This window comes from Quercus robur, chromosome 12 (genome assembly GCF_932294415.1).
Source record: "Quercus robur chromosome 12, dhQueRobu3.1, whole genome shotgun sequence".
In the NCBI taxonomy this organism is placed as follows: Eukaryota; Viridiplantae; Streptophyta; class Magnoliopsida; order Fagales; family Fagaceae; genus Quercus; species Quercus robur.
Genome location: NC_065545.1, coordinates 10,601,140 through 10,628,588, shown reverse-complemented (window position 1 = coordinate 10,628,588; position 27,449 = coordinate 10,601,140). Strand labels below are relative to the sequence as shown.

Genomic DNA, 27,449 nt, shown 5'->3' with positions numbered 1-27,449 from the left:
CAATTGTATTTATTGCTTTTGATTGTTTCACAATTGTAAGTTGTAGCCACTCAAGGTCATGGCCACTGTTAGGACTTTGGTATGAGGTAGGTTCTGATTGGAATCATAAGGATGAAGGTGTGATGTTGATTCTTGTTATCTAGCACTTGATTTTACCTAAGTTCAAATCCTAAATTTTTTTTTTACAGTTGTAAACTAGTTTTCTCCTACTTTATTAAACACTTCGAGGAATTTGAACTTTAAAAATATTTAGTTTATTTAAAAAAATATCCTGATAAAGGATATTCATAATTGTTTTTTTTTTTAAAATGATATTCATAATTGTTAATAAATTATGTAACGAAAGTTTTGATAAACTATATTCCACTAAAAAAATGACTGAGCATCCATTAACTTTTTTTCCCTTTACCGAAGTTGCAAAGTGCCCTTTGGGACTGAAAGTGGGCATCACCAGCTATCAGTAGCAAGTGGCCCATATGTCCCACTGCATTCAAGTTTGATGGTTGGTAATTATGAGAATGCCTAACTCAAGTTCTATGTTCTACTTGGTTTGTGAGAAAAATGCAGAGAATATAAAAGGAAAAAGAAAAAGGTTTCTTGTTCCCTTCTTTTCCTCTGTTGTTGTATGGTTTCTAGGAAAAGAAAAATCGGCAATCAAATTGAATATTTTATTTCAGTTTCTTGGCAATTGGGAGCATTAAAGCCAGTGTTATATGCTACATATTGTCTTCTCATAGCCACTCTCCCGATTCCCAACGATCGTCTTTGGTTTAAAAAAAATTGGTTTTGTTTGTAAATTGCTTTAAGAAATTTTTAATATTATTTTTATGATAAATATAAATAGTAAAAAAATTAATTTTTTTTTTCTATAAAAAGTATATAGCAATTAACGTGATCGATTGATTTATGCGTTGTAAAAATTGCTTTAGCCTATACTAAATAGAAGTGATTTTTCTTTTATTACCGCTTGTTGTCTTAATAAATTTGGTTTATGTATTTTTCTTTATAGTTAAATTGTTTAATAACTGAGGGCAAGGATCCGAACTTTGATTTTTCTCATAAAAGAGACTAAGTAATATTATTAACCTAGTTACAAAACTCTTGACTATTTATGTATATTATATTTTGATATTCTCTTCAATGGTGATAATCACCATGGTTAACATAATTTTATAAAGATAAAATTTGGGTATGGTTCATTACATTATAATTCACTAGTTATTCCAATTAAATCCAAACATATTATTGATCAATGCAATTGGATGTTTTTATTTAGAGTAATGTTATAGACACAAACTATTTTACAATATTTTTACAAATTATTGATGTGGTTTTAGTACTTTTCAAATAATCATTAATAAATATAAATGTGATATTAGTAGTGGACGCATATTAAAACTAATAAGAATTTGTCACATTAATAATTTGTAAAAATATTGTAAAATAGTTTGTGATTATAGTATTACTCTTTTATTTGTATTTTTTAATTAAAATTTTAAATATAATGTGTTTGAATTTGATTGAAAAATCTAATGTATTGCATCTAAAAAAGTATACGTCGAATTTGAATTAATTACTATTAATGTTACTCATCATAACTCTCTTGTCACATGTTTAAGTAGATAGCTGTCAATAAATAGATTAGTTTATATAGCATAGTCTTTTTATATATTATAGTATGAAAGCGTTGATTCTCAAAAAAAATTAAAAAAAAAAGTATGAAAGCGTTAATTGTTGCTTTTGTAGAATTGAATATATTGATGATGTTTTTTTTTTTTTTTTTTTAGAAACAATATATTGATGATGTGGATGGCAACATTGTTTATGCCTAAAAATGATCCCTATATGATCATTCTAAACACACCATTAATTAAAAACTTAATTTAGCAACAAAAAGCCAACTCAGTTGCTCTTCATTCAATGGTTTCTTTCTTTTTATGGTAGTTCAAGACAGTCCATGGGTTGATTTCCGGGTCGGATCACAAACTAATCTAATGGTCTTGTGTCTTCCCCCATTAGACTAACAACTTTTTCAAGTCAACGGGCTAATGCCCAAAAACACAAAAGCACAGGACCAAACAGCAAATAAGCAAAAAAGTAAATAAGCAATAGAGTAAGAATCTTGGGCCCAAACCACAAATCCTAACACCATAATCATAATGGGAATAAATATCATCTTATCTTTTAAGTTACCGTTTAAAAACATATTTAAAGGCTATGGTGCTGATGAAATGTCCTTTTTAAACTTCGAATTTGAGCAATACATTCCTTAACTATTGGATATAAGCATTTTACTCCTGTTGTTATCAAATTTAATAGAAAAATCACTTTTTTTTTTTTTTTAAGTGTTTGATAGAACTTTGAATATTCCATTACAGTAGGAGAAAACGTACTTACTTCCTGTAGCTTTGGAAATATATTCCAGTTCAAACATAGTTCATAGTTGTGGTTCATTTGGAATTTTTTTTAAGCTTTTTTTTTTTCCTCATTTGAAAATTAGAGTTGTATTAAAAAAAGTTATATAACACACATACTATATTAATCAAAGTAAAATTAGAATTTATATTAAATTCAAATTAGTTTCTAATTGTTGTATAATTTTAAGTCACATGTCTAATTTAATCTTCTTAATATTGGTGTCACGCGATTCATTCATAATAATATTTAGCGCAACAACTTAAATCACCATCTCACTCATCTAGATAGTATCACCTCATCATCATTATTGTTAAATGTTTCCATACATAAGTATACGTTAGAACCTAGTAGTAATGTAATATATTAAATTTAAAGCACAAATCCAAATCAAGTCCAAATTAGCTTCTATATGTAGATTGTAGTCTAATTTTGGGCAAAGTATTCATTTTGAATTTCTTAATTTTAGTGTTAAGTGATCGTTCATAATTCTCAACATGAAAATCAAGAAGACTACCTCATTCACCTAGATAAAACCACCCCATCATCAGCACTATTATATTTTCTTTTTGTGCATAAACACATGCTACAACCTAGTTAGAACTTTAAAATGTCGTACATAAACCAATGGCAATATGAGTTGCACTTTAAGCTTATCAAACTACGTACTAAATGTTAAAAATGATTTTTACACACTATCTAATTTATTTTCGGAGTGAAAAAAAATACCAATATTTTTATATAAAAAAAAGGAAAGCAATGAGATAGAATTTTTATATAGTACCTTGACATTTCATCAATCAAATTGAATATTTTTTTTAAAGTTCACCAATCAAATTCAAATTCATAGTTGTATTGACTTTAATTATCCTTGAAAATGGTGATATTGTTTGTACTTTGTCAAATAATGCATCCAAATATTTAATCTAATTGAAGGAAACTAAACTGGGTTTTAAGCCGAGTAATACTAGTATCAAAAAATGTTAAAAACATAAATTATTTTATAAATAGTTTACATGGTGGGTAATTATTGGTCCGTAAAAAAGTAACTCGAGTGGCGGGCTCATATCAAATCCAATAAGAATTTGTCACATTAACAGTTTATAAAAATGTTGTAAAATAGTTTGTACTTGTAGCATTACTCTTCTAGTATCATATAAAAAGACACAATTTTTGTCACAATTATCCTATGTGTCAAACTATGATTGATTGCCTGTTATTTTCACGTGGACCCACTACTTTTTTTCTATTACTTAGCTCATGTGGACAATTGTGGCAAATGTTGTGGTTTTTATTTTATTTTATGTGGCTCTATAATTTTTGTTTTAAGCATAGTGTCCTATCTCTCACAACTTAGAAGTCAACGTGATGTGCCCAAAAAGGAAAAGACACAAAAAGTGAGGGCCAAAGAACAAATAAACAAAAAAGTAAGGATCTTTACCCCAAAACCACAATTGCGTAAAAAGCACAATGATAATGGAGTATAATTTTGCAAGTTGCCGTTAAAAAACACATACGCAAAAGTAAAGAATCAATGCTCCTCTTACCACCATAACCCCATGTTCATCTTGCATCACACATTGACAAAAAACAAGACCACTTACATCATCACTCCACATTATACGGTCACGATTAAAAATTCCCCATGTTATTACTATGCTCACGCGTCTTAAAGCGCGTCTTCCTGTTTTCAATAATTACAATCACTTAAATTTTTCTCTCATACGCTTTAGCCCCCTTAAACGCTTCAGACAAACTCTAATCCTTAAAACAAAAACAGAAACAAAACAAAACAAAACAAAACAAAAAACACACTCTCTCTTTCTGTCTATGACTCTCTATCTCTATCTCTCTCTGTGCCTTTTCAGCTTCTGTGCTTGCTTCTTCTTTCTTCTTAGGCTTCTGTGACACTCTGAACTGGTGGTTGTTCAAGAGGGTCATTGTTTCTTGAGGAATATGCAAACACTGTAGTGTGACTGTAAGTATTTTGTTAAGAGTTTTGGATTTGGTGCTTTGAGCTACAAAATTTTATTTTATTTTACTCGAGTTTATTTTGTAATACATGGTTATAGTTGTTGGTTAAAAAAAAAAATTATTTAACTTGGGAGTGTTGGTTACTGTGTTTGAAGAAAAGGAATCATTTTGTGTCTTCTGTTGTTACTTGAATTGTGAGTGTTTTTGGTGTTGCCCACTTGGGTATTTTCAATTTCAGGTGAAGTTGGAGATGGGTTTTGATTATAAGTCATTTTTGTGATTTACTTTTGTGTGAATGAGTTTTTGTTTTTTTGGGTACTTATTTTGGTTATTTGTGGGAGTAATTTTAGTTTAAATGAATGGTTGAGTAGGTAGATCTGTGTTGAAAGAGTGTGTTTTGGGTTTTTGAGCTAGAGTATGTCATAGCAATATAGTTGAAATGGTAAGTAAAGGATGGATCTGTATCGAGAATGACATATTATCAAGGTATAAGATGCTAGAGCAGAATACATTGTCTAGTATGGTTTTTATTATTTAAAATCTGACATGAAATGAACTATAGATGTTGATGACTGGTTTGGTTTTCAATGAAGGGACATGCTTTCTGGATAGGTTTAGCCTCATAAACAAAATTTTGACGCTTAAGCATAAGTAATATAACTGAAAATTTAAAGACTTGGCTACTGAACGTTATTTGCAAAATGTGCCAAGCTGATAATCTTAACATCAGGGTTGCTGGTTTTTTTCTTGTTTCTAAATAATAGAGTTACAGCAGCAATGCCTATGGACACGAACTATAATCAGAAAAGCAACCTTTATCTCATCTCAAGAATATGGAGTTTTCCTTAGTAGTATGATCCGTCTTGGTTTGACAATATTCTGATTGTTCTGTTAGCTTGACACTGACCTGTTTGAAAGTGATATATGATTCCTAGCCGTGTGGTTGGTGGCTGTAGATGGTTTGCCATGCTATATGGATCTTATTCAAGACCAGCTAGCAAGTGAAGAAACCTACTAGGTAGATTAAGCTGTTTGAAGCAATGTAATCAAGGAGACATCCTTGGCAGTTTGACTTTAACAAGGTTGGGCCTAGACAAAGTGGGTAGAAACTTTTCAAAGTGCATGATGGCTCCAGCTGCTTTCCAAAACTTGAACCTCTATCTCCCTATAGAATTGAATCATCAATTTGCTAGAAAGATGCTAGAAAACAAACACATTATGGTGCAGATTTGGTGGATTTCACTTCCAGACAAGGGATTAGAGCACATGGGTCTGTAGTGGGGCATAATGAGAATTAGCCTTGAGATGTTGCTCTGGTGCTGCTCATTTGTTTCGTTTCCCCATTATATTTCATATATACTTAATCTTATAAGTTTAATATTTGTACATGTAGTATTTCTTTGCCCTTGTTATTGTTTTCCACAAAATTTGACACTTAATCCTTCCCTACAGGTCCTTATAGAGTACAATGCCTCTTGAACCACTCTACTCTGGTTGACACTCCAGAAAAGACCTGGCCAGTTGTTTTTTCTCTGTTTTTGAAGAGATTTTGTGGATAAGGCCATTGTGTTAGATCTTGTAATTACTGACATATTAGGTCCAAATCTGGTTAACTTGGTTTACATGTGATAGCTTATATATAACCAAAGAGAGGATTTTAGCTCCGAGAGCTTAAGTTTTCTTTTTCCTGGGCATTTCTGTAAGTTTGTTGCATAAGCATGCCTCCGTGGTGGGGAAAGTCTTCATCCAAAGAAGTAAAGAAGAAAACAAACAGGGAAAGTTTCATTGATTCAATACACCGAAAGTTTAACAGTAGATCAGGAGGGTCTCGCAGACGTTGTAGTGACACTGTTTCAGAAAGGGGGACTCGATCCAGGGTGCCTTCAAGATCACCATCACCCTCCACACAAGTGTCACGCTGTCAAAGTTTTGCAGAAAGGCCTCATGCCCAGCCGCTCCCACTTCCTGGGGTACACCTTCCTAGAATTGGGCGTACTAACTCGGGAATCAGTGCATCAGCAAAGCCAGGATTTGACAGAGGCTCTAAGTCGCATTTTTTCCCCCTTCCAAGACCTGGATGTGTCCTGAACAGGGCAGATCCTGCGGATGCTGAAGCTGATATAGCTACTGCTTCATTTTCTAGTGATAGCTCCATTGATAGTGATGATCCATCTGACTCACGTTTCCTTAGCCCTCTAGCTTCTGACTATGAAAATGGTAACAGAACCACCATGAACAGTCCTTCCAGGTGAGTCTGCTCCTGTTATTTAATATCATGATTTTCTTTGTGGCTGTGGTGATGGGTAAATTTGCTATGGTTATATATATGTCAATTCTATCTCCTGTTCCATCTCTGACAATTTTTTCTGTTCCTTTGCTGAAGTGGAATGCACAAGGATCAATCCCCTGTTGTCAATCTAAAGAACTCAAAGGAGATATTGAAACCAGTTAATCCTTTCAATAATCCGCTTCTCTCTTCATCACCTAAACGGAGACCTTTGCATATGCAAAATATACAGATCCCTCCCCATGGTGCTTTCTGTAGTGCTCCAGACAGTTCAATGTCAAGTCCTTCTAGAAGTCCGATGAGAGTGTTTATGCCTGAGCAAGTTATTAATTCTAACTTCTGGGCGGGAAAATCTTATCCAGATGTAGCTTCTGGGCACTGCTCTAGTCCAGGTTCAGGTCATAATTCTGGGCATAATTCAGTAGGGGGGGATATGTCAGGACAGCTGCTTTGGCCGCACAGCAGGTGTAGTCCCGAGTGTTCCCCAATTCCTAGTCCCAGAATGACAAGCCCTGGTCCTGGCTCCAGAATACACAGTGGTGCTGTCACCCCTTTGCATCCGCGAACTGGAGGAGCTGCCATAGATTCGCCTGCAACCCGGCCTGATGATGGCAAACAACAAAGCCACCGGTTACCCCTTCCTCCGTTAACAATTTCAAAACCTTGTCCTTTTTCTCCCACGTATTCAGCAGCTACAACTCCCTCAGTTCCACGGAGTCCTGGTAGGGCAGAAAATCCAACAAGCCCTGGTTCACGATGGAAGAAGGGACGTCTGCTAGGGAGGGGTACATTTGGACATGTATATCTCGGTTTTAACAGGTCTGTAGCCAGATTTGGTGTATGACTTAACACTTATGTTTAAGCTATATTCATATGATAATTGTTGTGCTGCTCTCTCCATCGCATGTGTGATGTTAATCTGTTGTCTGCCACAACTTTAGCAATGTAGCCATTACATGAGATTGAAATCGGTGGTTATTCTTAAGCATCAAGCATGTGAGAATTACAATAATCCCTCTTCTACGTTGTTATTAAATCTTAGACTGACAATGTGTTTAGGCTCAAAGTCATGCCATAATATTAAAGTTATCCATTATTTTGTGTGCACAATTTCTATCTTTCTATCTATGTGCATGTCTAATTGAGTTTAGTTTTGGATCTTAGTGAAAGTGGCGAGATGTGTGCAATGAAAGAGGTTACTCTGTTTTCAGATGATGCAAAATCAAAAGAAAGTGCACAGCAACTTGGCCAAGTAAGTTTTCTTTGGTAAATTTGGCAGAATTTGTGTAGCACAAAGACAAGAAATACTTTTCTTTGAGAAGTTTCAGTTAGATTTTCATACTGATCAGTGGCATTTAACAGGAAATTGCACTGCTAAGCCGCTTACAGCATCCAAATATAGTACAGTATTATGGATCTCAGTCGGTAAGTTGTTTGTGGCTTTTGGCTTCATTTCAAATATGATTTATCTTACAAGCTTGCTGTGATCCATTTCAAGGACTTGTCGTTATGAAAATTGATTGGTTGTGCTCATTGTTCCAGTTTCTAAACCACTAAGGCTTTTTGGAAGTTGCAGTATTTTGTCTCATTTCAGTGAACCTAGATTATTTACACGTTTTGGAAGTAATCTTTGAATAATCATTAAATTCATCAATTTCTTTTTCTAGATTTGTCCACATCATGTAATGTTTTAATGTGTTTGTTTTCTCTTGATTTATTCTGCAGGTAGATGACAAATTATATATATATCTAGAGTATGTATCTGGCGGTTCCATCTATAAACTGCTTCAAGACTATGGTCAACTTGGTGAAATTGCCATTCGCAGTTATACTCATCAAATTTTGCAAGGCCTTGCATATCTTCATAATAAAAACACAGTCCATAGGTGAGTTTGGTTAATATGGTTCCTAGTTTGATTGTTCTCGGTAAATGATGTATTGGTTAATCTCGTTGGCCCTTTTCTTTTAATCATTTTGGAACATTATCTATTCTAATTGCTAATGTGTAATTTTGATTAGGGACGTCAAAGGAGCAAATATTCTGGTAGACCCCAATGGCCGAGTGAAACTAGCAGATTTTGGAATGGCAAAGCATGTAAGACCATTCACCTGCATTAATTCTAGGTTTTTTTTTTTTTTTTTGTAGATCATATCCTACCAGCAATATAGGTATGGGTACAGTGCAATACAGGATACGGCAAGAATACGTGTATTAATTAATTATTAAATATTATTTTTATTTATATATTGTTAATTATATATCAATTTAAGAGCAATAATGACTAATAAGTGAATCCATGACATTTAAATGATGTATAGAATACAAACCAAGATCCAAAAGAGTAAATAAAAGATAACTAGATAAGTGTTTAACATTAAAACCAATATATAAAAAATATAAATAAAAATCTTCACAAGTTTGGACTATCTCTCACTATTGGGGGGTGTGTTATAACCTTATCATGGGTGTATCCCAGACATTGGCACTTTAAAAAAAAAAATGCATGCATGAGTATCCCAGACGTGTATCCTGTATGGATACGGGTATGTGAGCAAAACTGAAGTATCTGTGCTTGTTCCTAGGTCAAAGCTTACTTATTTTGTTTAGACTCATGAAAGAAGAACAAAGGGATTCTGGTTAAAACAAGAATTGCCAAGTGGGCACTAAATCACCTGGTTTACATCAGGTATAAATACTGAAACCATGACTTTAGAGTTCTAATCTAGCTTTTCTGAAAATAATTTGCAGATCTCTGGTCAGTCTTGTCCATTATCATTCAAGGGAAGCCCTTACTGGATGGCACCTGAGGTCAGTTTGCTTTCATTGGCACACTCTTCTATCACCTTTCTTTATGATGCTCCCTAGTAATAGCTTTTAGTTGCATCAATTACTCAGGTTATCAAGAATACAATTAAAAATGGTTGTAATCTTGCTGTTGATATATGGAGCCTTGGATGCACTGTTTTAGAGATGGCTACAGCAAAACCACCTTGGAGCCAGTATGAAGGGGTTAGTAAAAATATTATGAACTCTATTGCATGTAGGATTTGGAGTATGTAAATAAACCAATTTTTTGGTGAGAGTTGCATGCCAGATGTTGATTGTTTGCCCCCTTTTCTCTCCTATTGTGTGTTTCTTCAAAGGTTGCTGCCATGTTTAAGATTGGAAATAGCAAGGAACTTCCTGAAATTCCTGATCATCTGTCAGAGGATGGAAAGGCTTTTGTGAAGCTGTGCTTGCAGCGTAATCCATTATATCGTCCTACAGCTGCTCAGCTTTTGGAGCACCCTTTCGTTAGGAACGCTGCACCACTGGATAGATCCATTTTGAGTGCAGATCCTTCAGATGCACCACTGGTCAATTCAAATGCAGTGAGATCTCTGGTATGAGCATTTTCTTCCTTCAGGAATCCATGATATTCTTCAACGTTTTTGTCATTGATGCCATGTGAAACATTTTTGTTTATTTTTAGTCTGTTTTTGATAGGGTTTCCAAATTTACATGATCTAATGATCGATCATCACAAAGCATTATTAAGAAACTTTTGCTGAATGTAATTTTAGAAAAGAAAAATAAAATTGCGGAGGGGTAGGTTAATAGTTGCAAGATTATTGTCTGATAAATAATATCAGGATTGCATAGATGTTGTCTATAAAAATCACAAAGTAATTTTTTAAGTAAACACTTCCAATCAATGTTGTGACTACAGTTTTGTACCAACCAATACAGCCTGTATTTGCCATACTTTTGGTACAAGAATAGCCCATGTTTCATCTTGCCTCAAATATCAGATCATTCCAAGTGAAGTATACATTTCAGCTCGGAATGCCTTGTCAGAACAAGTGCAGATGGATCACTAGTTGAGTGAGGTGTGGTGGTGGGGAGAGGTGGCCTGTGAGAGGAACCATGGTGGAACTGGGTGGCACTGATGCTGGTGATGTGGTTGTCCGATACATCTAGATGGTGGATCACCGAACCTTGTCCTGAAATTGTAGTCCATCTAGAGGGAGAGAGAGATTGCACCGCCATACCTGGTGCCAAACTTGGTCCAATGTGCCTTCGCCCAACCTGCCTGTCTTTGCATTGTGGTTTATCCGTGTGTTGAGTAATAGTGTTGTTGGTGGAGTTGAAAGAGGGAGAGGGAGATTGAGCAAGAAGCTTCTAGGAGTTTGGAACTGCCCCTAATTAGTTCATTACTTACAAATATACCGAGTTAAAAACTCAAATTATAACAATAAGTTAAGCTTTACATAAATATTAATTAAAGGCTATTGGAAGATAAACCATAGGAATTAATATTGGTAGTTTGAAAAATATGATTACTAGTATCATAATATAAGTAATGAACTTTGAATAAAAGAGGAAAAAATAATGATGGTAATAATTAATTGGGGAAATTATAGAAAAATTCCTAGAGTTTTCACCATATTTCATATTAGGTTTCAAGTTTTTAATTTTGTAAATTAAAGTCCCAAAATTTATGAAATCATTTTGATTTGAAGCCTTAGTCACTTGTTATTTATTTTTGTTATTTTCGGACAGTTACAACGCACAAAGAAAAAGAGGTGAAATAGCCTCAGGTGAAACACAAAGTTTAATTGATGGTTTCTTGTTTTTCTCTGCTCCCTTTTTACCAAGTATAATATTAGTTAATTACGGAGATGGACAGAGACACCAATTTGAAATGGTTTCATAAGCTTGAGACCTTAATTGACCCTAACTAATACAAATTTTATAATAATCTTAATAACACACACACACACACATATTGGAAATCCTAAAATGGTACACTAGTATCAAAATATTTCATTTCCCTAACCAAACTAAAATGGCTCCCCATGCGGTATTGATAACTTTGCTTTCGCTACCTCCAATCGACTCTGTACATTAGTTGGTGACGATATTATGTGGAAACAACCTGTTGTATTAAACTACTAATGCTGACATGGTTAGCATGTCATTTCCCAAAACTAGACCAGAAAAAGTGTGTTTGTTGTCATGTGAATTCTAGATATAATGTTAGTGGTTCAATTTTCATATGTATGTATTTATGTGGAACCAGGTATGCTATTGAGATTCTAAATGCTCTGATGCCTTTCAACTGTAGTTAATCCTTGTTGTTTCCTAAATAAAGAATTCACTATTTAACTTAGTATGGATCATTAACAAGTTCCTCTGCTCTGTCTGTAGTGCATTTTGTTGGTCTGCCTTCAGTTAACAACAGTTGGTTTACACTAAAATCTTCTTTCAGGGCATTGGAAATGCACGAAATCCTTCATGCTTAGACTCAGAAGGAGTGGGAATCCATCAGTCTAGAGGGTCAAAAACTGCTTCAGTATCCAGGTCTTCCCTCCCTCTGATTCACAAATGTACACTTGCATATAGACCAAGTAATGGTCTCCATAGACAGTTAAACACCATGCAGGGATGTCATTGAATCATGGGCTATAATGAAGGTTTAAATGTCGTTTGCTACACTAAATTTTCTTCTTTCCCTTCTGTTTGCAGTGATGCTCATACGCCAAGAAATATATCATGCCCGGTTTCTCCCATTGGGAGCCCTCTTCTACGTTCAAGGTCACCACAACATCTGAGCGGAAGGATGTCTCCCTCTCCCATATCTAGCCCTCGTACCACATCTGGTTCATCCACACCCCTTACTGGTGGTAGTGGTGCCATCCCATTTAATCACCTGAAGCAGCCAACCATCTACCTACATGAAGGTGTAGGAATGATCCAAAGGGGTCAAAGCAGTTTCTATGCTAATGGCTGCACTCTCTATCATGAGCCAAAGCCTGAGTTATTTCGAGGGATGCCACAAGCTTCTCATGCCTTCCATGATATGATTTCATCTGATAATGGTGCTCCTGGAAACCAGATGGGATGGCCTCTCCATGCTGACACCAAGGAAATGCATGCTAGACAGCTGGCTTTGGCTGATCATGTATCTGAGCAACTCTTGAGGGATCACATAAAGAAAAATTTATCCATGGAACATAATAACAGCTCACTGGTGCTTGGTCGCAGCAATCAAATCTGATTTACACATGAATCCCTGACAAGAGCAGGATTTTCAGGCATGCTAGATTGCTTTCTGATGCTTCAAGGGCATCATATTCATGGCCAATATCAATTTATACTTAGGAATTGAACTTGGGGAAGCAATTGAATAACTGTGGATCTTAGAAGCCTAGATGACAGCAGAGATACATGCTTTTGAAATGACATCACAATTCAGTTGATCAGTTCACATGGTAAGCTATATTCATAGCTAACAATAGGCATTTAAGGTTATATTTGCATTTTTGCCATTGATTGTGGCGTTTCACCTTGCATTTTCTTTGTTTCACTTAGCTTTACATATTCTTCCTATTCAACTTTAATCACTTCATTGGACCCACAACCTGATCAGAACACCAAATTGTTAAATCTTACAGAAGATGGCCTCAGAAGATCCAGCAGTAAGGCAGCTCCTACTATGAAGAACATTTCTGCTTGTGTAAAGAAATGTACATTTTTACCACACCCAGGAAACAGAAAAGGTATAAAAGCTGTTACCATATGGACTGTCAAAGCTTTTTTCATTTTTTTATTCATTTTGGAAGGGGGGGAATGATGGCAACAGGGCAGGATCTTTTGTACAGAATGATGGGGATTCATTAGTCAAGATGGCAGTTTAGAATTTGCTAGGCTTGGTCTTTTACTTTGTATCTACATTATACCTCCATCAAATTGAAGAAATCTGATTCATCTTGTATGCCCTGCTTCCATGTGAGGTCTTCTAGATGGTGATATAAGTTGTACACTAATGATGATTGATAATTTGATCAGTACTAGAGAAGACTTGGCATAGAACATTGGTCTCTCTGGATAAGAGGATAAAATTAAATTTCAGACCAATTTTAAGGTATGTTGAGACAATGAGAATGATGGTCGCCAATCCATATTTTACATGGTTTTATGGAATTATACACAAAACAAAGGTTCAATTTTGTTTCTGACCAATTTTTGTATAACTTTGGCTTAATGACCTTAAGAAATGTGAATTATTCTAAAAGAGGGATCTGTTTCCTCTTAAAGACTAATCAAGTTTTATGCCCAAATTTTTCAGTGTCACAAAAGGAGTAACTTAATCTAGCCCGATAAAAGTTTAATTTCTCCTGAAATTTTAAAAGTTATTATCAAATTTAAAACTATTTTTTAAAATTATAATTAATATATTTTGTTGACTCAACGATTTTAGACTGATAACAGGAATTTTACTTATATGGCACAAACTACTGATTTGGTGGATTATTTGGTGGATTGAAATCTACTTAGGACTTACGTGAGGCATTGACCAACTACTGATTTGGTGAATTGAAATCTACTTGAGGCATTGGCCGTGTAATGAGTACAATTATTTTTATTATACACTCATCAGTCACCATCGATCCCCTAACTATGGTGAAAAAATTTGTTAATGTTTTCATGCATTTGGGCACGTTTTTATCTTGAAGCATGAATGTCTTTCCGATTTTCACAGTATTAGGCTTTTAGCACATTTCACTGGTTTTATTTTTACCAAACATGCACATTTTCAAAAGTCTTAGGTTAAATAGGGAGTTTATCGCGTGGATGGTTGAGGGGTCAATTTTTTTTTAAGCATTGAATTAAAGTAAAGATTGAAGCTATTGAAATATCTAGTTTATTTCTGACAATAAAATTTTGGGTTGGTTATAGGTGAGAGTGAATTCGAATTCGTTATGATGCTCATTTGCATACTTTCCTGCCAAAATTTTGGATCTAAAAGCTTATAATTTTTTCCAGCTTCCCTCATAGGTGCCTTGTTTGGTTTTTTCTTTGGCAACTTGTATAACTATTCCACATACATCTTCACAAACTCCACAGCGGAAGTGCCAATCCCTGACTCCTCCTGTACTGGATGGTAGCTTTTGACCGGAGGCGTAGGGCGAAAAGTTCATGTACGATCGCCAATCCTGGATTTCGACACCAACATTCATTCACGCCAATCCTAAACTCTGACCCTACTTACATGTCCACAGAAAGCGTCTTTTTTGAACACCAAATATCAGGCTAGTTTTCAAGGCTCCACATGCAGAGGTCAAAATGTTCATCTACGACAGTGGAGATTGGCATAAAGGAGGACAGTTTGCAAACCTATCACCCAGCCTTAAGAGCTACATTGGCGAACATACTCCACCTAAATCTCCAAAAACTAGCTTCTTCACTGCTAAACCAAAAGCATCGCTGCTAGATCATTTGATACCAACCTAGTGTTTTATAGGCAAATAACGGAGTGGATGAGTGCGGATCCTGAACTCCACCTAGATCTCCACTTGACTTTGACTAGCACATAGGAATAAAAGCGTTATTGCTGAATTATTTGCCTCCAACCTATCGTCAGACCATCACCAATCCCTAACTCCACTTAGATCTCCAATAGAGTTCATCAACTTTGAAACTAACTTCTTCATTGCCTTAAGGGTTTTATCGGCAAATGGCAGGAACGTGCAACACAAATGAATGTGAGCCTGTTATACTGAATCCCTTACTCGCCATATTTATTTGAATATAAGAATTATTAGTTTCTTTCAATATCCCATCGGTGTTTCTTGCTGAACATTTCTTTGCAAAGCTATCAATTTAATATTTATGTGTTCTTAATAATTTTAGCATCAATTGTATTGATTTCTTTGTACTAATACCATAATGAGCATGCCAAAATCATGAAACATGTCAAATGATTTTCATGTGAAATCTGGCCACATTATTATGAGGATTTTTCATATGCGCATAATATTTTAAATATAAAATAATTAAGAAAAAACTTGTAAATTCTAAATGGTGTCGTTTATACCAAATATTTCAATTAAACTTCAAATAGATTTATTTCAAACATTGCTCAAATTTGTAATTCGCAATTATAGGGCTTAGTCTAAGACCAGCTCAACACATTTTGGATTCTAATGATACAATTTTAGTGGGACTTCTCTTATTTTAAATATTAATTGAATAACATTTATGTTTTGATATTTCATTTAAAAATCTATTTTTCTTACCTTGTGAGATGCAAATATTACTACTAATTATGTTGTTATGCTCAACTTTTGCTAAGATTTCCTTTTCAATTAGTAATATGGCTAATTCACTTAATCTTCCTTGTGAAATATTCTATCTTTAATATGATTTTATCAATTTTAATTTTGGATAACTTCTTTCTACAAACATAACTATAAGATATATTGTTAGTTAATATTTTATAAGCGATACATGCATTAAAAAAAAATCTATCATTTTTACATAACTTAATATTGGACCATTTTCATCTATTTATAAAACTTATTTTAAAATTTTTAATTCTAAAAATAAATCTAAATTAATAATCAATATCATTATAAATATTATGTCTGAGATAGTCATTGTCTCTCTTAACACTATTGGACTTTAGGTATTGAATAATGAATTTCAGTAAGAATTGTTCTTGAAAATTATTAATTCTAATTTTAATTTTGGTAGAGAGAAAGGAAGAGTAAAATTTTTGTGAGATTGAAATTTTTTTTCTCTTAAACTACCGTAAATATATTAAAACATATTAATAAAATGCACAACATAAAAAAAAATATTAACTTTTATTCATTACATTTTGGACCTTCATTAAAAATTTTACATTATAAGACTTATGGAGAATGCATTCTATTAGCTAATAGAAGATTTTTTTTTTCCTTATTATTATATTCTATTTTAGGGGCCTATGGGCCTATGGCTCATGGTTGAGCCATCCATGATGGAAGTAAATGGTAACAGACTGAGGTTTCTCTTTGTGTCAAAATTAGTGGGATTAAAGTGGTATAACAAAAAAAATGTAGTAGATTAAAAAGAGAAAAGATCAAGAACTAGTTACTATCATATCTCGTTTATCACAAAAAAAAAAAAAAAAAAAAATTACTATCATATCTCAAACTAGATTTCAAAGCCTGACTTTATACATCTTTAATTTCTACAAAGACCAGCATGCGTATAAAAATACTGAATGGCACCAGGCTCAAAAGTTAAAACTTGACAGATAAAGCTTAAACTTGATAGATAAAGCTTCTGTAAAACTTTTCCCAATGATTTTCTTTGTTTTTATTATGAGCAAGTAATTTTACTTACTGTACAAGATGACCTGGCTGCAAGTAGATGCAGTATTGCTGCTGTGAAGGTAGTGACCTTAATTAATTGGCACAGCAGCCAAACCAATTGGGTACACAGTTCAAGTTAATCCAATGAGTGAATTATGTATATGAATGAAAGAACACGAGCACCCATCAAGCAGAGAGTGCACAATTTGAACAAAACTCACAATTAACATAGGCCTAACGTCCCCTCAGTACAGGAATTAGATCTCTACAGTATGTGAAAGAAACGAACAGATTACATGTAAAACTGCCTCAGCACCCAGCAGAGTAAAATATTTATCAAAATAAACAACTCCAATAAATTAAAATTTTCTGGATTGTCACACCTCATTTTGGCATAATTTTTTTCCCCATACTATAACCCTCTTGGCCTGAGGAATAGATGTCTATAATATATAGTATGTTAGTGCTTCAGCAATCTTATTTATTCCTTGTCCCTAACTATGAACACCATAGATATTTAGGCTATATATTCTGTCTTTTTCAACTTTGTCACACTCTTGCTATTCAAAGGTTCTGCTGTGGAATCGGATGCCCCAAACGTAGCTGAATGCTGACATGAATGATATTTGATGCTGCCTTCAAAATCTCCTTCTCTGCTTCTTCTGCCATCGCCTTTGCATCCCTGGGATTAAGAAAAAGAAACGATCAAACATTTTGGAGTATGACTATATATAGACATCATTTTGAAGAAAATCACCAAGGTTGGATTACTACAAGCTTTTCTGTATCAAAAATTTCTGGGGGCATAATAAAAGCTTGCCTCGCAACACTGAAACCCAGTTACAATTGTCATTTTCTAGTAACACATTTGGTGTAACAGCAAGTGCAGCTGTCTTTTACTAGTACTTTAGTTTTCCCTACTATAATAGCACATTTGATACGGTGCAACAAATAGAACCCAATTATCATTTAATGCTCATAAGTCATAACATAACCCAGATTTACACCATTGAAATTAGGCCACCACAATACTCCTAACCCAGTCTCTACTTGATCAGAACGGCACCGTACTACGCGCTCCACAGCTTAGGTGCGTTATGCTGTCGTTTCTTTAAGCTTTAAGGCGGTGGATATTGATACTGGAAAAAAAAAAAAAAAAGATTTGGGGTCTAATAACGGTCGAAAACTCCAATTCCTAGTTGGTTTTGGAATTGGGATTAATTGTTGAGAAAGATAGGTTGAGGTTGGTTGTGTTTTCTTTAGCAATTCGGATTACTTTCTCAAAACAAGATTTACGTGAAAATAAACCGACTCTAGGAGTAATTGGGAAAAAGAAAGTACTCTACTATTGTATTCCGAGTCCGAGTCCGACTCTGAGTTGGAATTAGAATTCTATTTCTCTATATAAATCTTTCCCTTTTCTCTCTGTTTTTCTCTGTACCCAACACACCAATTAAGAGCATTTTGTTTTCTGTTTCGAATTTCTTCCATCTCCTCCAGTTACTTGTATCATCTTTCATTCATTCATTGGGTTTTTTCTCTAAACCCACAGCCTATAGAAGAAGAAGCAGCCATGATACCCATCACTCAAAATCTGCTACAAACCCTTCAAAACCAAAACAGCCAAATTTCCACCAACTTAGCGCTTTATTCTGGGTTTCACACCAACAAGTGCAGCAAAGAACAAGCCATGGTAGCCATCACTCAGAATCTGCTACAAGCCCTCGAAAGCCAAAACACCCTAGTTTCCACAGACTTAACGCTTTCTTGTGTGTTTCACACCAAACTCAACGCCAACAAGTGAAACGCTGGACAAGAAGAAGAGGTTTCAACAGCACTGACGCTGTTTGATGAATCATGGTTTTCTAGCAATAAGAGAAAAACCATGCAAAAAGATCAATGTACTACTCCTACTACTTCCATCTCTCACAATTCCACAGTGGCTTCCAACACCCTAGAAGAGAACAGTACGTCCATGACGCTCAGCACTAGTTTTTCTCCCTGGACAATCATTAAGAAGCTCACGGCGAGTGATATTGGTAGTTTGAGCCGGCTCTTGGTGCAACAAAGTCTTGTCCGCCAACATATTCTGCCATTCTTTGGTACAGACTCGGTTGCAAAGATCGAGAGTAACGGATTGAGTGTAACAGTTTTCGATCAAGATTCACAGTCCGAGTATGAGTTGGTTTTCAAGAAGTGGCCTTCATTTAAGAGCTATGTTTTCAATGGAAAATGGCACAAGAATTTTGTGGCTAGGAGGGAATTGAAGGTGGGAGATATCATTGGGCTTTACTGGGATCCATGCCATTCAAAGTTCAATTTTTGTGTTCTGCAAAGGGCTCCTCATCATCAGATGTATTAATTAGCTCTTTGATAGTTTTTAGGCCTACATGATCTTTTATGTGAATTAATCTTTTTTTCTTTCCTTGAATTTTTGGACAATCTTTGTCATCCCTAATGCAATTTTTCATTAATTGAAGAAATCTTTTTTTTTTTTTTCGTTTTTGTTATAACGTGTGCAGGTTACTACATTCTCTCATTGCTTTCCTTATTCCAGGTAGTGTTTTGGGCTGAGGCATGCTATATCAATAATTACTTGGCCCCAAGTTAACTGATCTCTTTGGTAATAATAGTAACTTTGGTAGGGAATTTCATGGTATTGTTGCTTCATAGTTTTCTTTTGTATTAGTTTTTCCTATGTTTACCGTCAAAGGAATGTGTTCACCGTCAAAGGAATGCTCTAGCCAGGGTGGCTCTGGCTCTAGACCCCCAAATGTTTACCAATAAGATCATGAATAATGCTACCGTTATAAACTATTTTACAACATTTTTACAAAATATTGATGTGGCCAACATTTTATTGGTTTTTATTTAGGCTCACCATTAATATTAATTTTTCATTTACTAATAATTACTTATCACATCAGCAATTTGCAAATATTAGCTAATAAATAAAATAATATTCTTTATCAAAAGAAAATCAAGAAAAAGAGAGAGAAATATTATGTCTACAACATTTTTCATAACAAATCTTAAGTGTCAGATTATTATTGACTGTTATTGGTGGACAAAAAAGTAATGATGGGTTCAAATTAAAACTAGTAACAACTTAATACCTAAAATTTATTATAAAAATGTTGTGAATGTAGCACTTCTTAAAAAAAAAAAAAAAAAAAACAATACACAATATTTCACAATAATTGAGTTGGCAAACATTTACTAGTTTTCATATCACATTATTAGTTTTCCATGCACAAAAAAATAAAAATAAATTCTACGTGGTTAATTAGTAATTTTACATCCAAAACAAGAAAATAGAGTTAAATAATATTTAATTTTTTTTTTTAAAATATTTAAATATATAAAATGCCTCAATTTAGTTTTTACCTAAGACCCCCAAATGCGTTAAGCCGCCTTAGTTATAGCACATTCTCTTGCTAAAAAGGACAACTGCACATCCAATTTACTTGTTTGGATGGACGTTCTTTGGATAGAAAATGTGCCACAAGACATTCTTCATATTGTTCAAGTCAATTTGGCCTCTTTAATTGAATGAAACTGATGACGTTCTTCTCAAAAAGAAAAAGAGCTCCTCATGGAACTGATGCATTTTTTCTTTCTTAATCATGTGAATAAACACAAATCAAAGTAACAAGTCTTGACATGCAATGATGCAAATATGTTGCTTTATACATACTCCTAATTAATAAATTAAAAGCAAAGCATGCTTATAATTTTTCCCATTCAAAATGCTCCTCAAATAATTGATTCTAGAATTACCTAGGAATTTGTAGTCAAGTGTCAATTACTAACAACCTTCCCATCCCAAAAAGTTTTAGAGGGAGATTGGATCGAAGAAAACGAAGTTATATAACTCAGTTTTCATCATCCAAAACTCAAAAAACATGAGTCCCACCAAAAACCAAATTGTTTGGATTGATTTTTTAGTTGAGTTTCCGTAACTCAAAACTAAAAATTTTGAAGTTTCCAAATTTTGAGTGAAAATTTGTCAATAGCACTATTATAAATAAACAAGTTATAGTGGGACCTACATCAATGTATTGTCAAATTAAGCCGGTGTATGACCGTAGAGAGCTAACGTTTCTCCTCCTCTTTTTTAATTTTAATTTTAATTTTTAATTTTAATTTTTTTATTTTTTATTTTTTATTTTTTATATTTTTTATTTTTCACAGGCAGCTTCTCCTTCTCTTCTTTAAGTGCCCCCACCCCCCCCCACTTTATGCATTATTTGAATTTTAGACAAGAGATGTGCATCCAGAATATAAATCCAAACAAATATTTTTTGGAGTGAGTGAAAAAGTATTTTGGTTTAATTTTGTGATATTATTTTTGATGAGAAAATGAAATGATCACTTTAAAGAAGATATTATGAGATCCAAAAAAATGAAAATCAAAATAGTACTGCTACATTAGGATTAGAATTCTGAATAGTTCATCCAAATACTCATCAAATGTCAATGAACACAGCTTTTTACAATGTCTTGTGCTTTAATTTTATATAAGGACAGAGTAAGCCAACAACTTAACAACGCCTTAAATCCCAACTAGTTTTGATTGGTCATGCTCAAGCTGAAGTCCCATAATTTCTTTGCCAATTCTGCATCTTGAGCGTGAGAGCTTGCTTTTGCTTTATTACTATCCATGAAATATTCACCACTTATTCCTTTAACTTGTGGATGCAATGCCACATAGCATTGAGTTGCTGCTCCCTGCAACCATGTACATAAATTCAATAAGCAACCATGCTGCAAGGGGGCAACTGAATTCATCAAGTGAAGCTGTTTAAGTGGATTTTGATAGGATTTGCAGGTACACTCACAGTAGTAGCACATATGAATTATATGCCATGATACATACCTGAGGAACATTTTTCAGCACATATTTACCAAGTGTATTAGCAAGAACTGCATTGAGCCAATACAATAAAATTATTAGCAAAAAAACCGACAATTTCACATTCAGTGAGTGAAGTTAGAAACTCATGATCTAATAATGATTTTTATCGGGAAATCCATCAAATGCATCATGCAGAGGGTTGTCCCCTGGTGATACGGTGGAATAACTTCGTTGTCTTTCTTATAACCAAAAAGAGCCCACAAAGTTCCACAACTAGATGTGTGGCACAAGCATATTAATACAGATTTTGTGCAAATACAAAGTATAATACCTGAAACCTGATTCTATTCAACCAAAATAAATAAATAATAAAGAACCTGATCCTAAAAGAGTATTGGAATACTAGGAATTCACTTAGTGTCGATATGAAATTACATACTTAGACATATAATTAAATATAAGTAAAATTGCTCAGAAGTTTACCATTCAAGAAACTGTGGTGACGCAGAAGATTTGTAACAATTGCTCCTGGATGAAGGGAATTAGCAGTTATCTCTACCCCTTCTTCCTGTTTAAAAAAGGGAAAAACCAACAATTGCAGATTATATTCCGCCTCACATGACAATATGACTAGTATGGAATTATGAACTGAAAGACTGGTTAAAAGAACGTAAAATGACTGTCATTATCATTCCTGCCCCGAAGGAAAATAAATTGACCTTACATCATGATCTCTACGTTGCATCCAATGGACAATCTTTAGTACGGAGGATGTAGCAATTATGTCTCACTTTTACATGAGAATATTTCGCAAATAATTGTCTATACCTCTACAATTACTGAGTGTATATATATATATATATAATATCACTATGTCCTGATAGTACATGCAATTATTCAAACTTTGTAAACGACCCCAAGTCATTTAATTCAACCAGCAGCAATCAGAAAAGGGGAACTCAAGTGACTCCAGAATTTATTTTTGATGCTACCCAAAATAAGAATAATCTAAAGTTTTCCACCATATCAAGCCCCAGTCTCACACCAAATCAAGTTATTACTTTATTTCTATGAATATCATCTATGTGGACCTATTAAAAATGGATTATTCTAGTAATTTTAGTTATGCCTAGGTGACATTTATTAAAAAAAGAAAGAAGCTATGCCTAGGTGACACTTATCAAGTTATGCCTAGGTGACAGTTTCCCTAGCCTGACTCCCCCGATGCCTTTATCACATTTATGGCAGGCAATGGCAGTGGGGAAGTTTCTTAGTGTGCCCAAGGATATCAAGCACACCAAGGATTATATGCCAGGCCTGAGTCACAAAGTATAACAATCTTATCATTTATAGACTAAGCTAACAATTTGCTGTTTCTAAAAATTAAGACATAACATTATACTACAGACTTTTTATTAAGTAAAATATTTTTATTCAAAAATAGAGAGAATTCAAATATATAACATTATGCTATACACAGGATGTTCTCAATTGACTTACTAATAATCTTAAATGAAGTGACCTATCAATTAAGTCAACAAGAAAGTATAAGAGATTGCATAAGAGAGAAGTTTAGTGCTTAGCTGCTAAAGATGAAAAAAGGGAATAGAACAGCAAGTGAGGACTTAAAAGATAAAGTCCAGTATCTTTGGCATGTTATGATTACGAACACTTAAGTTACATTCCTGTACTTTCTCTGGGTATAAATATTTTCAACACTTTATCTTGTTTACCTCTACTACTATACTTTTGAAAGTGTAATCAAATTGATCATGATGCAAACAAATAAAAAAATTTTAAACTGCAGTATTAGTAAATCTTCAGATAATTTCATGTGCACCACTTATGCATCACCTCACCTGGAAGCAGCTGGTATTCCTAAGACATTGTAATAACAGCATCAAATAGGCAAACACACATACTCAAGCAGAAATGTCTTAAAAGAAAATAATTCAGTTGGCTCCCCACCATCTATAGTGACATATCTTTGGTCATTGGAAGCTTTATATATATATATATATATATTTGACAATAAACATGAACAATGTGCAGCTTGCATAAGCATTTCGTTGTCAGCTAATCCAGGAATTGAAAATTTTTTTTTGCAAAGCCAAGACTATTCTATGATATATAGTTGATGGTTTATAAGCATTGAGTACCTTCAAGCGCCTCGCAAGCTCATTAGCATGCAAAATGTTGGAAAGCTTTGATTGTCCATAAGCATAGATACTGTTGTATCTGTCAATTATCAAGTAAAAGTAAAAATTGAGGTAAAAATATAAGCTATTTATGAGCACCTCAAGCACTAAAACATAAATAACTAGGAGGCAAGAGTCATCAAATTGTCCAGTAAAACTTTTACCCTGATTCATCATTGATCTTATCAAAACGAATCCCTTCATGATACGCATATCGGTGACCATCTGATGATAAATTAACAATCCTTCCCTCCTTGTTGCTTTCATGAGCCGTTTTTTTCATGGTCTCCAATAGAAGGTTTGTCAAAAGAAAATGACCTGAGAAATGGTATAAAAACCTCAAGCACTCCACATTCCACTCATTTGAAGGGTAAATAGAAAGTATACCATTCAGAAAATATTTCTGCAAAGATGCAGTTTTTTTTTTTTTTTTTTTGAGAAGCTACAAAGAAGCAGTTGGGAGTGCATATTTTAAGTTTAATAACAAATTTTTTCTTTATTTACCAAAGAAAAGTGTTGAATCCTATTGATAATTCAAAGGAATAACCCAACTGAAAGAAGTAACTTTGGATCTTGGGACAAGCTTTATTTCTGATTTGAAAATTAAACTATTTATGATTTTCCAAAATAATAAATGAAGAAGGGAAAATTCAGTGACTAAAATTTCCCCCTTTTTCTGATATTTTCAACCCTACTCGCCATGAAATAGATTATTGCCACCATAAAGATAGATCAAAGGAACTTATGAGTAACATACCTAAATGGTTAGTTGCAAACTGCAGTTCTATGTTGTCTTGGGAAAGCATGAACGGAGTTGCCATCACCCCTGCATTGTTACTTTCACACAAACAATAGACAATATCACTCCTTATCAACGAGCTATCCAATCTAAACACAGGACTCAAGCATGATTTTTTTAAAAAAAAAATCTTGTAGGGAGCAGGGATTTCCATTTTAGTGAGTTCAATGAAAAACTACAACAAAGAAGGAATCAACAAAACAACTATGATGAAAAAAATTTATGCAAGCATGCAGGATGCAGAGACACACGATTGCATGCTTGCACCCAAGCTGATGTCCCCACTGAGGCAGACACAAAACTATATGGAAATGGAATTTAAACAGTTACAATAGCTCCAGCTTAGTGTGCTTACATGAGGAGATTCAGTGGAAGACCTGAAGCATTATAGTCTGATGCAAATTTCCTTACGGATCCCATTGAGCTAAGATCTAAATCCATGACATCAATTTTAGCATTGGGGATTTCCTTCAGTATTTGTTCTTTGACATTCTTACCAGCATCAGTGTTCCTTACAGCCATAATAACATGGACACCACGCAACGTAAGAACACGTGTTGTCTCTACACCAAGACCACTTGATGCTCCTGAATTCAAATAAATGTGAGAAATGAAATATGTTAAAATGTGCAGAATTCACCCATTGTTCCATCCAATAAAAGGGGTACAACCTGGGTGAGGTCAATATGTCACTCTTTTTGCATTCTTGAAACTGAAATCATATCAGACACATTCAGCAAGGTACAAAGTGGAAAAAGAAAGAAAAAAAAACCTAGTCTTAATAGATTGAACTACCAACATTAGAAGTGAAGAAGTCACAATGCCACAAGAACACAGGAAAAAGTGAAAGCTTTATTCTTTTTCATTTTTCCCCCTTTTTTAAATTTCCCACTTTCCAAATACTTCAAACAAATCTTCGCTGTTCGCTGAGTTCACTCTTCCAAAGCAATCAAGTTCTAAATAAGTATACTTTTGGGAACTCACAAAACTACCACAATATTGAAGGATCATCAATTCACATGGATAATATTTATATATGCTAACATGCTAATTTTGAAATTTAATCCAACAGTCTAACAATTCCCACAAAACTAATATTTTTTCAGTTAGAGCAGGACTATAATCAATCGAGAATCAGTACCGATTAATAAAGTAGAATACCAATTAATGATAATCACCACAGCGAACCTGAATCCACCAACTTTTCGTGAGTCATGTATTTGCTCGGTTTCATCAAATCCGAAAACTCTACAGCTTACACGTTCATGATTTTATCACAAAAAATATCATTGAAAAAGCAGAGAACTTTGTAATATTCCAGGACTTTTCTTCACTTTCATATGAAAATATTTTTATCATATTTCACCAAAAAATCAAATTGTTTTAGCCCTTTGTCATTTCTTCTTGGTTTACCAATTCAAACCCTTTTAATCTGCTTTTTTATAAATAACTGAAAAACCATGACATAATAAGCTGATACCAATGAAAGAACAACATCAGCATCTACAGAATAAAAAAACAGTCTTTCATCCATTTATGCCCAACCCCACCACACACACACACTCCTGATTCCTGAATGAGATTTACAATAATCTGAAACCACAAATTCCTGAATTAGAATAAAGGCAAATCAAAGAACACCCAGGTAATGAAAAATTAAAAGGAAAAAGACCTGTGACAATAGCAGTAAGACCAGTTCCATCAATTCCTTGGGTAACTTCCTCAGCTGTGGAAGAGGCTGAGAACCCAGATGGCCCTTTCCAGCTAAAAATCCACATCTTTTGCTTTGCCAAAAACAAACAGACAAACTCACAATCACAAACTCCCTCTCTTTCTGTCTACTCTACACTACTGATATAGTCATGGCTGTGATTCTAAAAAAAAAAAAAGGATATAGTCATGGCTGGCGTCATTCAGATTTCAGGTTGTAAGTGTATTATTATTATGGAAATTATTAAATGGTTTTGCTAATTTTGGATCGTGGTATATAATCATATTGAATTTGGGCCTCACAAGGTTCATAATCATAAGACTGACTAGGATGTAGTACTAGGATGACCCAACTGCATTATATTCCTCTGTCTTCACATTATTGGAAATGGTTGTTGGATGTGATATCAATTCAACGGCTAGGATGGGCCCTGTGGTACTTTCTAAACTAAAACGTCATGATCAAGATCAAGATCAAGCCCCAGCCCCCTCAAATTGCTACAAGATCATTAATAACCTTGGTCAACCCCCAAAGCCCAAGTCCACACCCATACTATATACAATTTCATATTCTTTCCATTATATTCAGTTTTTGATTCCTCAGCTACTATTTTCCTCAAAAGAAAAAAAAAAAAAAAAATTCCTCAGCTAATTGTTTGTTTCTTTTTTATTATATTTTTAGAAGAATACGAGTTGAAGTTGCAAAATTGAGTTGTTTGTATTTTTATTTATTTATTTTTTATGATTATTCTTTATTTCTTAAATCAAGACACTAATTAGTTTTTAGTGTAAGCGAAGTATAGATCTCAAAGTTTTTATTTGATAATAAGATAATTTATCAATTGAGTTAACCTTAACCTTATTTTTATTGTTGATATGTTGATAAATTAATTGATATATTTTTATAGAGCAAATTTTCATATTTTGGGTCTGTTGTCCAAATTTCAGTAGTAGGATTTGAATTGGACATATTTCAGGTCCAATAAAAAAAACCTTTTTTTTTTTTCCTTTTTTCTTTTCTTGGGTGCTAAAATCAATTATGAAATTGAAATCATTGGTGTTATTTATTCTTTGGAAAGCGAT

General features: G+C 34.0%; 3 protein-coding genes across 4 annotated transcripts; 2 read left to right on the top strand and 1 right to left on the bottom strand.

Annotated features, from left to right (window-relative positions):
* Positions 1 to 4,164: 4,164 nt before the first annotated feature.
* On the top strand, positions 4,165 to 13,434 carry LOC126710442 (mitogen-activated protein kinase kinase kinase YODA). 2 transcript variants are annotated; one of them, XR_007649666.1, is made up of 13 exons: positions 4,165 to 4,393; positions 5,842 to 6,637; positions 6,773 to 7,495; positions 7,841 to 7,928; positions 8,039 to 8,101; positions 8,402 to 8,562; positions 8,696 to 8,771; positions 9,426 to 9,485; positions 9,573 to 9,686; positions 9,821 to 10,060; positions 11,929 to 12,020; positions 12,186 to 12,931; positions 13,115 to 13,434. XR_007649666.1 is itself a non-coding variant. In XM_050410899.1 (12 exons), exons 2-12 carry the CDS (start codon positions 6,108 to 6,110, stop codon positions 12,715 to 12,717), a joined length of 2,679 nt encoding a protein of 892 aa, XP_050266856.1. In that variant the 5' UTR covers positions 4,165 to 4,393; positions 5,842 to 6,107; the 3' UTR covers positions 12,718 to 12,938. The 2 variants fall into 2 exon arrangements, 1 of the variants encoding a protein (XP_050266856.1); XM_050410899.1 differs by lacking the exon at positions 13,115 to 13,434 and having other exon boundaries at positions 12,186 to 12,938.
* A 5,342-nt stretch (positions 13,435 to 18,776) lies between these two features.
* LOC126708123 (B3 domain-containing protein At2g33720-like) lies at positions 18,777 to 19,163 on the top strand. Its single transcript, XM_050407940.1, has one exon. It carries the CDS (start codon positions 18,777 to 18,779, stop codon positions 19,161 to 19,163), a length of 387 nt encoding a protein of 128 aa, XP_050263897.1.
* A 2,044-nt stretch (positions 19,164 to 21,207) lies between these two features.
* Positions 21,208 to 26,649, bottom strand: LOC126710511 (short-chain dehydrogenase TIC 32, chloroplastic-like). Its single transcript, XM_050410995.1, has 8 exons — positions 26,329 to 26,649; positions 25,012 to 25,243; positions 24,615 to 24,694; positions 24,022 to 24,175; positions 23,819 to 23,897; positions 22,143 to 22,227; positions 21,681 to 21,727; positions 21,208 to 21,532 (listed from the first exon to the last, which is right to left on the bottom strand). The coding sequence occupies exons 1-8, from the start codon at positions 26,432 to 26,434 to the stop codon at positions 21,368 to 21,370; spliced, it is 948 nt and encodes a 315-aa protein (XP_050266952.1). The 5' UTR covers positions 26,435 to 26,649; the 3' UTR covers positions 21,208 to 21,367.
* Positions 26,650 to 27,449: the final 800 nt, after the last annotated feature.